This window comes from Schistocerca gregaria, chromosome 8 (assembly GCF_023897955.1).
Source record: "Schistocerca gregaria isolate iqSchGreg1 chromosome 8, iqSchGreg1.2, whole genome shotgun sequence".
Classification (NCBI taxonomy): domain Eukaryota; kingdom Metazoa; phylum Arthropoda; class Insecta; order Orthoptera; family Acrididae; genus Schistocerca; species Schistocerca gregaria.
In genome coordinates this window covers 145,003,383-145,015,891 of record NC_064927.1, presented here as the reverse complement: position 1 = coordinate 145,015,891, position 12,509 = coordinate 145,003,383, and the positions used below count along the sequence as shown (strand labels likewise).

The following is a 12,509-nucleotide window of genomic DNA, read 5'->3' as shown; positions in this document are numbered from 1 at the left end:
AGTTCCAAAATTAGATTGAAATCGCCAGAAATTTTAAAATCGTTCTTGACTCTTTAGTAAGCTGTCTCATGTTAATCGCGGCGACGTGTAGGTATTGCTTAGAAGTAGGTGCTAGACGGAACAGATACATCTTTTGAGGAATGCATTTTGACATATTTTATTACATTTGTTCAGCGGAGACAATTCTGGAAACGTTGTTGGATACAAATATGTTCAGGAACACCAATCCGTAGACCCTTGAAATAACAAGTTGCTCCTACGAAGGTAGGACAGCACCAAATCTCTAGTGTTTTTAGCTGTTTACAAAGCTATTAGTAGCTAATGAATACGAACACTTTTGTGACTGCAGCGTGTAACTTAATTTTCTTCCTGTAAGATAAATCCTTGTTCTTTTAGTCCAAATTGGGATGAGTGTAGCCACAAAGTGTTTTATAACAAGAAAATTACGTGTTTGACAGTAACAAATTAGAAAATATAATAAAAGATGAACAGGTATCCCACATTGTAATAAAGGATATGTGTGTCCCACATTTGTAGCTCATATTAATTAAAATATTGGCGAGCCACAGGTTGCCCTGATCACCCAAATCCATGCGAGGCTCAATTTAACTGTCCACACTCTAAACGTTACTTTTGGAACCTACTGTGCAGTGCTACATATGAAGAATTCCAGTAGTAATATGTTGTTTTATCGTTTTCTTAGTTAGCAATTAATTTTATTATTACAGTGTTTGTGAACATGTTAACAAGGGTCTGTATGTGACTACCAAACAAAAACTGAATTTTACAGATTTTATTGTTTAGACATAGAAAATGGTGACACCCCAAAGAATTTTTTTTTTCTTTCCGCAAAAATTCATGTGTTGGGTTGCAAGCTTCATAGTATTTGAGTTAATTATTGCAATACATACCTTCTCTTCAACGTCAGATGTGTTGGATTGCAAATTAGTATTAATTTTTCTGTAATGTTCTGAACCTACTGGTTGTAATGGTGGTGTGGTTGAACACACATCACTGACAGATGATGTTTTTTGTTTTTAGAGATAATGACAAGCCCACTGGTTTTGTGACTTTCTAGTAACAGGAATGGCAGAATACACTTACATTCAGGTAGGCTACCTAGCTGAACAGTAACAGGATTTAGGGTAGCTTATTTTTTTCATGGTATTCTTAGTGGCTATTATCGCCAAAACTGGCAGAGTGAAAGAATAGAGAACTTATAATAAGGTCTGTGTACTGTGTTTTCAGTAAAGTTTTTACTTTGCTAGCATATATTTCACAATTGTGCACAATTCTATTCAGTACCTACCCATTTAATCTTCACCGTATTTCTGTAGCACCACATTTGAAAAGCTTCCTGTCTCTTCTTACCTAAACTGTTTATTGTTTATGTTTCACTTCTATATGTGACTGCTCTCCATACAAATATTTTCAGAAAATACTTCTCAATATTTAAATCAATATTCAATGTTAGCAATTTCTCTTCTTCAGAAAAGCTTTCCATGCCACAGCCAGTATACATTTTGCATCCTCTCTACTTCGGCCACTTGACCGAGCGAGGTGGTGCAGTGGTTAGCACAATAGACGTGCATTCGGGAGGACGATAGTTCAATCCCGCATCCGTCCATCCTGATTTAAGTTTTCCGTGATTTCCCTAAATCGCTTCAGGCAAATGCTGGGATGGTTCCTTTGAAAGGACACGGCTGACTTCCTTCCCCATCCTTCCCTACTCCAATGAAACAGATGACCTTGCAGTTTGGTCTCCACCCCCCACATCAATCCAATACAATACAATCCTTCGGACACCATCAGTTATTTTGCTGCCTCAGTAGCAAAACTCGTGTACTCCTTTCAGAGTCTCGTTTCCTACTCTAATTCCATCAGCATTGCCTATTTAGTTAGACTATATTACATTAAGCTGTTTTGAGTTTTATTGACATTCACCTTATATTCTCATTTCAAGACACTTCATTCTGCTCAACTGCTCCTCGAAGTCCTTTGCTGTCTCTGACAGAATTACAATGTCATTGGCGAACCTCAAAGTTTTTATTTCTTCTCCATGGATTTTAATTCCTACTCCGAATTTTCCTTGTGTTTTCTTTACTGCTTGCCCAATATACAGGTTGAATAACATCAGGAATAGGCTACACCCCTGTCTCCATTCTCAACCACTACTTCCCTTTCCTGCACCTCGACTCTTATAACTGCCATCTCGTTTCTGTACAAATTATAAATAGCCTTTAGCTCCCTATATTTTTCTCCTGCCACTTCCAAAATTTGAAACAAGTATTCCAGTTAGTATTTTCTAAAGCTCTCTCTAAGTAGCAAATGCTAGGAATGTAGGTTTGCCTTTCCTTAATCTATCTTCTAAGATAAGTCGTAGGGTTAGTATTGGCCTGTGTGTTACAGCATTTGTATGGTATCCAAACTGATCTTCCCCCGAGGTCAGTTTCTACCAGTTTTTTCAATTCGTCTATAAAGAAACTGTGTTAGTATTTTGCAAGTGTGACATATTAAACTGATAGTTTGGTAATTTTCACATCTGTCAACACCTGCTTTCTTTGGGATTGGAGTAATTATATTCTTCTTGAAGTCTGAGGGCATTTTGCCTGTCTCATTCATCTTACATAATTGAAGAGTTTTGTCATGGCGGGCTCACCCAAGGCTATCAGAAGTTCTAATGGAATGTTGTCTACTCCTGGGGCTTTGTTTCAAATTAGGTCTTTCAGTGCTCTGTCAGTTTCTTCACGCACTATTAAATCTCCCCTTTTATATTCATCTGTGTCCTCTTCCATTTCCGTAATATTGCGCTCAAATACAGGTGCCCTTGTATAGACCCTCTATATACTCCTTCCATCTGAGCTCTTGATCTACATAAAGGTGGTTCTCTTTTCTCTGAAGGTCTCTCTAAATTTCCTGTAGGCAGTATGTATCATACCCCTAGTGATACACGCTTCTACATCCTTAAATTTGTCTTCTGGCCATCCCTGCTTAGCCTTTTTGCATTTCATGTCGATCTCATTTTTGAAACATTTGTATCCCTTTTTGCTTGCTAAATTTTCTGTATTTTTATATTTTCTCCTTTCATCAATTATATTCAATATCTCTTCTGTTACCCCAGGATTTCTTCTGCCCCTCGTCTTTTTACCTATTTGATCCTCTGCTGCCCTCACTATGTCATCTCTCAAAGCTACCCATTCTTCTTCTATTGTATTTCTTTCCCCTGTTCTTGTCAATCGTTCCCTAATGCTCTCTGAAATTCACTACAACCTCTGGTTCTTTCAGTTTCTTCAGTTTTAATCTGTAGTTCGTAACAAATAAATTGCAGTTGGAGTCCACATCTGCCTCTGGAAATGTTTTACAGTTTAAATCCTGGTTTCTAAATCTCTGTCTTACCATTATATAATCTATCTAAAACCTTCCAGTGTCTCCAGGCCTCTTCCACGTATACATCCTCCTTTCATGATTCTTAAACCATGTGTTAGCTATGATTAAGATATGCTCTGTGCAAAATTCTACCAGGTAGCTTCCTCTTTCATTCCTTACCACCCCCCCAGTCCATATTCAGCTACTTCTTTTCCTTCTCCTACTATCGAATTCATCCCCCATGACTATCAAATTTTCATCTTCCTTAACTATCTGAATAATTTCTTTTGTCACATCATACATTTTTTCAATATTTTCATCTTCTGCGGGACTAGATGGCATAGAAACATGTACTACTGTGGTAGGCATGAACTTCATGTCTGCCTTCGCTACAATAATCTGTTCACTATGATGTTCGTAGTAGCTTATGTGGAGTGCAAATTTTTTATTCGTTATTAAACCCATTCCCTCATTACCCATATTTGATTTTGCATTTATAACACTGTATTCACATGAGCAGAAATCTTGTTCCTCCTGCCACTGAACTTCACTAATTCACACTATATCTAACTTCAACCTAACCATTTCTCTTTTTAAATTTTCTAACCTACCTTTCTGATTAATGGAACTGACATTCCACGCTTCAATCTACAGAATTCCAGTTTTGCTTATCCTAATAATGTCCTCCTGAGTACTCCCAGCCCAGAGATCTCAGTGAGCGACTATTTTACCTCCAGAATATTTTACCCAAGAGGACGCTGTCATCATTTAAACATGCAGTAATGTTGCATGCCCTCAGGAAAAATTATGACTGTAGTTTCCCCTTGCTTTCAGCCATTCGCAGTACCAGCACAGCAAGGCTGTTTTGGCTTATGTTAAAAGGCCAGATCAGTCAATCATCCAGACTATTGCCCCTGCAGCTACTGGAAAGGCTGCTCCCCTTTTAAGGAGGCACATGTTCGTCTGTCCTCTCAACAGACACCCCTGCCTTGTGGTTGCACCTACAGTACGGCTATCTGTGTCGCCAAGTAATGCAAGCCTTTTGTCTTAGAGCCCCCCCCCCCAATATTGAAATCTCAGATGTAGTGACTGACCGATCTGTAGTGCAGCCCGAGGCCTAGGTTTGGTTGAAAAGTGACAGTTTGCTTTTGAGTTGTTGGAAGCAACTAATGTTTATATCCACTCCACATTGAAAAATGCAGAGAGGCTCCAATACATAATGTTTACCCAGCAGTCAGTAAAATTCACTGATACCTGTTACAACGCGTTGATATCTCAGTGAAGATCTCACAATAACCACCTTGTGCCTTGATAATGAAGCAGCAGAGTCCTACATCTAAATATACATTGGCGTAGTAATAATGTTACGGACTTAATAAATAAGTTGTCCATGAGTATCTCTGCGTGGTTATTCTTCTTCAGTGTTTCGTGTTAATATTGATTTTGCTCATTTTGCCAACAGTTTTTGTTGTATATATTAACCACATATTCTAAATATTTCTGGTACTTGATTAATTGCAGTGTTACTGACATATTTTAAAAACTATGTTACTAAGAGATCTCAAATCTGTATTTAGGTAAAATAAGGGAAAGGTCACCATTTACCTGTAGAGGACTGGTGCGGTGCGCAGAAACCAGTAATAGAAAACAGTTAACACTGGTGTTCAGACTCTCTCTTGCTAGGAATAAAGACTACACACACACACACACACACACACACACACACACACACACACACACCTGCAGTAGCAACAAGTTTATTTGACATAATTGTATTGAGGTATCCATCCATATTGTGGACAGGAAATTCACTATTTGTCGTGCTGGTTACAGGGAGGGGTGCTAGTGTTAACAAGCACATGATTAGCTTTCAGATCAATATGTGACTATTGCAAGGGTACGTGATATTTCGGCAAATATACGCCATTCCATTCAATTAATAGTATTTCTAAAACATAAATTGCATCAAAAATGTTAGTCAGTATCATAATTGCTTCTCATTGTTTGTGTTTATTGTGGCAATATAGTGTTAACACCATTTCGGCGATATAACACTCGGGCTTTTTGGCAACTTTGCTGTGATCGTTGCTGGTGTAGCATTGTCATCAAAGTAACATGTGTTTGTTACAGAATTTGTTATTGTCTTCTGCTACATGTAGCATAAAGCAAACTGGCTTTTATCTTGTACACTGTAAGATAAAACTAATGGCATAGAACGAGAAATAAAGTTGGTTAAATGTGTTTTTGTCACATTTGTATACAGAGTGCTTTCAAGTTTTCTCTCTCTTTTTAACGCAGGAAGAGGAAGATAACATGTCGGAAAAGATGGAGGAAGAGGAACAAAGAAACGATCCTGATGGAGACAGTAATAAGGAGGAAGATGAAAAGCCACAGCCACGTTCTGGTGGGCGGCAGAGTATGCGAAACTTGAATAAAACTGTTAAGTACCATGAAGATGATTATGTAAGTTCAGATGAAGAGCGACGCACAAAAGCGAGGTCTAGAAAACGTAAAACTAAGTCACCAGATGATGATGATTTTGAGGAAGCTGAAGGGACCAAAAAAAAGCCAAGGGGTAGAAAGGGAGGTGGATCCAGTAGAAGGCGATCTGCAAAGGACAAAGATAAAGATGATGATGATGAAGATGAGGATGAGGATGTTGAGGAAGCTCCTGAGAAGGCAACAAAAGCAAAGAAGAGCAGGATGAATCGTGTTGATAATGACTATGACTCAATTGACTTTTCGAGCGATAAGACTACGAGTGATGGGAAACCATGGAATCTAAAGATATCTTCCTGGAATGTTGGAGGCTTAAAGGCATGGCTCAAGGTAAATCTTCAGTTATGTACATCATGCCACTCTATAGAGAACTAGTTTTTGAAGACAGATGTTTGATAGAGAGCTTCCTCCCCTCCCTCCCTCCAACATAAGAGTTGAAATTTATCCTTTCTGTTCTTACCAACAAAAAATTTAGTCCTTAAAACAGAATTACATTTGAATTTGAATAATCTCTGCCATTTGTAGTTCAGTCATTGTTGATATCTCCGTAAGATCTTTATAAAGAGAAACTCCTGAGACTTTTTATACCAGCTGATTTTTCATTTGTCTACATACTTTTTCTCAAGTTTCACCTCAGTATAATGGAAGTTGTGTACTAAAGGGGGAGGTGTGGGGGGGGGGGGGAGAATAGAGATAGAGATAACAGGACAGCCTTAAGAGGAATTACGGAGTAGCACACGGTCACAGGAAATAGGCATAACTATTTTCTACCAGCAGGTAGTTCTTTACTTTTAGTGTGATGTACTGCTTAAAATTGGCATTCCGAATTCTCAGTTAGAACACAATTATACTACTAAAAAGTCCAAGGGAATTGTCTGATTGGATATGTCAAAATTTCACCTTCCCCTCCTCCTGCCCCCCCTCCTCCCTCCTGCTTTACAAATGCACCCAACTAAGTTTTTGTCAGAATTTTAATTTGTGAAACACCATGTGTGCTTTCAAAATACAGCTGAAATTACTTACATTTGCTATATGCCTTACCAGTTGTAGTGTACGTGTATTCATTATATCTTGCTGTGTAGGTTTACAGTTTATCATTCAAATGAATGTCAAAGAAATTAACCAGTAAGTCATGCATATGTAAGAAGGGCACTAAGATAATGTTGAGTGTCTTGTGCATGTGGTGCTTGGTAAATTGAAAAAATTGAAAACGGATATGTTTCAGCCACCACCATTATGTGTATGGCAGAAAGTTGTGTATCTTGGAGAGCATGATCTTACGTTCGCTACCCAAGTAGTGAGGATGTTATAAATATCTCTATGAGGAAATCCACAACCTTTTAAGAGATTTGTATGCTGAAGAGATACATGGCTGTAACAATGATATTGTGATTAATGGGCATAATCTGCCTGTGGGACACCTGTACTCCCCTTGTACTAGGTTTTCTCAGATACCAAGTTTACTGCTTGAATGTAGTTGCTTATGGGAATAGGATAACATTAACTAATACCGGCAGTTCTGTCCTCAGTGACCTGACTGTCTTTTAGAAATTTCTTGTACTCAGTTAGTAGAAAGCTTAAGAGAGATGTGCAAAATGAAATATGGGACTTAAAACAGATTCAAAAAATGGTAGCCATGAAATTTTTTAGTAAATATATGTGTATATAAAAGGGGTAGGCTATTGGAAAATGTATGTTGTGTATTTGCCGTAGTAGACAAGACACTCGGATCCAGTAGATAGAAATTGAAGCTGCATGCGAGATAGTTTGAGCAAGGCTCAGTATCAAGAATTAGTGTAAACATATAATTGGATCCTTCTTCCAGCCACCAGACTCGCCCCCAGATGTACCCCAAAAGATAAGAAAACTGCAGCTCGCTAGTACATACGTCCCTACATCATACCATTGTCTTTGGGGGAGACTCGAAACTGCATACAGTTGTTTGGGATTATTACAGTTTTATAAGTAGTTGGTGTGACAAGACATCTTACGAAACAATACTAAATGGTTTCACTGAAAACTACCAAAAACTATCTATTTGATACTAAAATACAAAGAGGACTAAAATGAGTAGAAAGATTCACATGTTCATTAAGCTAGATAAAGAGGCAGTTGGTCATTTCTCAAAGAGGAATTCAAAACATTTATCTCTGGACATGTAATAATATATGAAAAGGAAAGTTGCTACTCACCATATAGCGGAGACGCTGAGTCGCAGATAGGCACAACTAAAAGACTCTTACAAATAAACTTTTGTTCTTTGGGGTGTGCAGTGCAAAATGTCTTTTAACGACATGATGATTTATGAATAATAGCCAGATACACTGCTATGTAAGTTGTTTATATTTTATCTCATTCACAATGAGCTTATTTCGGAAAATTGCCGTCATCAGGTGCTCTGTAAATACATAGAGAAGCGATGGTCTTAATGTAATGGTTTTGTAACTATGATCCGAAAATTTATAATATATCATTAGGTATTTTACCTTACACATAACATTGTTGCTGTCATGTCCTGCCTGTTTTGGAATTATTACTTTCTCCCTGGTGTACAGTGGAGATGTATATTGGATGTTACTTGTTTTTCATATATGCCACATTTCTGACAGTTAGATCCCTCCCGCTATTTACCTGTTTCCAAAGCTTGAAGAACACCTCTGAGAACTCCACTTCCTCTCTGTCCATGTCCTTCTTTCCCCTCTCATATGTCCATTTCCTCGCTCTCTCCTCTCTTATTGTGCAATAGGTATCCTACTTTTTCCATTGGAATTAATTTTTTTGCAAGAATACAATTATTATTATTATTAGACAGTCTGAATCAAAAAGTTCTTTATAACTTTGGAATGATATAGAAATTTATTGAGATAACTTACAGAATCGGTAGATATGTCATATTGTAGCAAACATCATCAAGTTTGATTCAATTAGTGCATCAGTACCCCATTCTGCCCCCAGAGTGCAGTGAAGTGCACAGTTAAAATTGCTGCTTTCACTGGTACAAGAGTGTGCCCACTGTGTGTTGGTTTCATGAAACGAATTGTGCAACCAAATGTTTGACATAAATTTCACACCGAATACACTAAAGAATCTCCAGGCAGGCCTACAATTTACTCTTGTCACAAAAACATTCTTGAGATTGGTTGTTCACTGCGACATGATAAATCACCAGATTGTCTGCATGTTGATGATTATGTTGGACAGGTTAGGCAGAACTTTGCCCGCACTCCACAAAAACCAGTGTGATGTGTGTATCACAAGCCTGGCATACAATAAAAGACAGTTTAGCTATTACTACATAGACGCATACATGGAAACCATACAGATTCACAATGACACAGCACATTAATGATGATGCAGATGAGGTTGCTTGTGGGGAATTCTGTGCAGAAATGCTTCATCAGATGGAGTACGACGAGACACTCCTGAACACAAAATCTTCACTGATGAACCAGCTTTTAATATCAGTGGCATGGTGGACAACCACAACTGCAGAATATGGGACAGCAAAAATCCACATGCAATCCTGGAAAACATTCATGACAGTCCCAGAGTTACTGTGTTTTGTGCTCCTAGCAAATTGAAATTGTACAGCTCTTTCTTCTTCTTGGAGTAAACTATCACTGGTATTTATATTTGGATATGCTTGAAAACTTTTTAATTCCACAGATTGATGATGGTCGAGATACCAGGGTTCATTACCAGCAAGATGGTGCACCACCTCATTTCCTCACGAAAGTCTGAGGTTTCATTGATAATCGTTTCTCAAGTCAGTGGATTGGCTCTGAAGGACCTGTACCATGGCCATCTCTCTTCCCAGACTTGACACCACTAGATTTCTTTCTTGTGGGTTTCATTAAAGGCCGTGTGTACGCTCCTCCCCCACCAAACAGTTTGGCCGACCGAAAAATCAAACTTATGTTGGTGTTGGAAATGACCCTTGATACTTTTGTTTGAAACCTGAGGTTGTTTTCTACAAAATGACACATCTACCAAACCTATAAGTTATCTCAATAAATTTCTATATCATTCGAAAGTTCTAAAGTCCTGTTTGATTCACCTTCACTGTTGATCAGAATAATTCACTGAAAATGAGCTGGTTTATAAACAACAACCGGACCTGCAACGCTTCGCAGTTGCTAATTTTTTTTTTGGAATTGAATGTACATCCTACATTTCTCCTCCCCTCCTCCTGCCCCTGTTCATCTCCTCCTCTCCCCCAAGCTCTGTACATCTCCTCATCCTCCTCCCCCTCTTTCTTTGTCCATCTACTCCTCCTCTTGTCTTGTCCATGTCCTCCTCCCCCTCCTCCCCTCCCTCTTCTTTCCTATAGCGTAATCGCCCTATCTCTCCACTTTCCCTCTCTCTGTCCATCTCCTCTTTTTTCTGCTCTATGTCCATTTCCTGTCTCTCCCCTCTTTCCCCACTTTCTGGCATTGAGCCTCGGTTATCGTTCTTATGAACGAAACCTCAATTGAGAATTGAAATTGCTTGAAATCAATAGGTAAATCAGTTGGAATCATTGGTATATTGGGTGAATCATTGGTATATGGGGTATGAGAGATCTCTTGTAACAGGATCTGTGAGGATAGTAACTTCAATGGCAGTATTTTATTTAGTTTTAATCTGCAAAAGGGTAATTTCTACCACAGATTTTTGTGTTGCCGTAACAGAAATCTTGTTTTGTGTACCTGCTTCAATTCTTGTAGAGAATTAGCAGCTTTTTAGCTCAACAGATTAAGAGGTAATCTGGAAGTTTAATTTAAAGTTTACTGCCTTGTAATACATCACACTAGCCAATATGCAGATCCACTGTGAATGCTGTTTGTTCTCAAATGCAGGATAAGTTGGTTGACATTTCTGAGCTGCTGGAAATCGCCCTGACTATAGTCAAATGATTGGCAGCTGCTGCAAATTGATGTGTTGGAAGAGCTACCAAGAGTCGTGTACCTGTGAAGATGGTACCAGAGGTACCATCATAGTACTATTCTCTCCTATGGATTCTGTCTCCTCTGCAGAAAGAACAGGATCTGTAATTATCCATCCACTTGACTGTGAGTTGGACGTCAGTGTTAGATGTATGCGTCCTGTACAGGGTTGACAGAGACCATGGAGGTTTAGATGTTGTACCGATCCTGCTAACGCAACAAGTCTGAGGTACTATCTTTAAATGACACTGAACCAGTGGGACTCCCTTGCCTTGTTTTGGAGAAACCTGTTTTGTCTGGTGTCAGGATGAAGCAAACACAAAAGGGTAGGCGTCTATTAATTGTCAGCAGTTCAAACGTGTTGAAGAGGCTATTCTGGCAGCTGCAGAGGTAACAGGATGCAACCAACTGGCACACATTGGAACAGGTGATACCCATTGTCTGCACTCTGAAGTCATTCTTGGGTCATTCCAGTGACTGGCAGAGAAGGTTGAGAAGATTGGCCTTGTGCTGGGAGTTTCAACGAAGTTCACAATTTGGAGCATTGTCCCCAGATCTGATCCTGGCCCTTTGGTTGTGAGCTGAGTGGAAGGACTGAACCAGAAACTTCTACAGTTCTGTGACAAGCTAGGCTGCAACTTGTGCCACGGGGTTGAGAACAGTAGGGTCCCCCTAAATAGGTCAGATGTGCACTAAACATCAGAATCTGCTACTCAGGTAGCTGACTATGTGTGGGGTGCACACAAAGTTTTTTAGATTAGGCGACTTCTATCTAATCCAGAAAACAAAAGCTGTAGGCAACCCAGCAGTGTCAGTGTAAGGTCAAAAGAACTGCCTTCCACAGGTGTGAGTATTAAAAATCTAATGATAAACTGCCGGAGCATACGCAATGAAGTGCGAGAGCTTGAAGCATTATTGAAAAGCAGTCAAGCTCACATAATACTAGGTGCAGAAAGCTGGTTGAAACCTGAGATTTTTGAGGAAAATTTAAGTGTATATAGAAAGGATAGGCAAATGTATTTGATATGGTAGACAAGAAACTCAAATCCACAAAGATAGAAATTGAAGCTGCATGTGAGATTGTTCGGGCAAGACTTGGTATCAGGGGTTGCCATAAAATAATTGGATCCTTCTGTCGCCCACCAGACTCATCTCCTGATGTAACTGAAAACCTTAGAGAAAACCTAAGTTCATTTTGCATGGAAGTTCCACAATTATATTGTAATATTTGGTGAAGACTTTTATCATTCAACAATTTATTTGAAAAATTACAGTTTTGTTAGTGGTAGCCATGATAACGTGAAAGTTTACTAAATGTCTTCTCTGAAAACTAACTAGAATAGATAGTTTGGAACCTCAGTCATGATGGAAATATATTGGATCTAATGGCAACAAATAGACCTGATGTTTTTGTGGATTTCCACATCAAAATTGATAAGTGTCGTGTGCAGTTGTGGCAGCAATGATTACCAGAGTACAAAGGACAACTAAAACAAGCAGAAAAATATTTATGTTCATTAAACTAGATTAAAAAAAATCAGTAGTGTCTTGTCTCAGTGAGAAACTTGAAACTTTCAGCACAGGGCAGGAGCAAGTAGAGGAACTCGGCTCAAGTTTAAAAGAATAGTTGACCACGCACTAGATAATGTGTGTCCAGTAGAGCAGCTCGTAATGGGAGGGAACCTCAATGATTTACAATAACTGTATAGAAACTTCTAA

General features: G+C 38.8%; 1 protein-coding gene across 7 annotated transcripts in view; it reads left to right on the top strand.

The window, feature by feature from the left end:
- The window catches only part of LOC126284171 (DNA-(apurinic or apyrimidinic site) endonuclease), a 64,081-nt gene that overhangs the window by 1,251 nt on the left and 50,321 nt on the right, over positions 1–12,509 (top strand). For 6 of the 7 annotated variants that reach the window (XM_049982905.1, XM_049982903.1, XM_049982901.1 and 3 more), the window contains one exon: positions 5,665–6,195. In XM_049982905.1, the coding sequence (XP_049838862.1) occupies positions 5,680–6,195 (516 nt within the window). In that variant the 5' untranslated portion in view covers positions 5,665–5,679. Of the gene's footprint in view, positions 1–103; positions 265–5,664; positions 6,196–12,509 lie in introns of those variants that run through there. The other variant, XM_049982907.1, reaches the window with a different exon arrangement.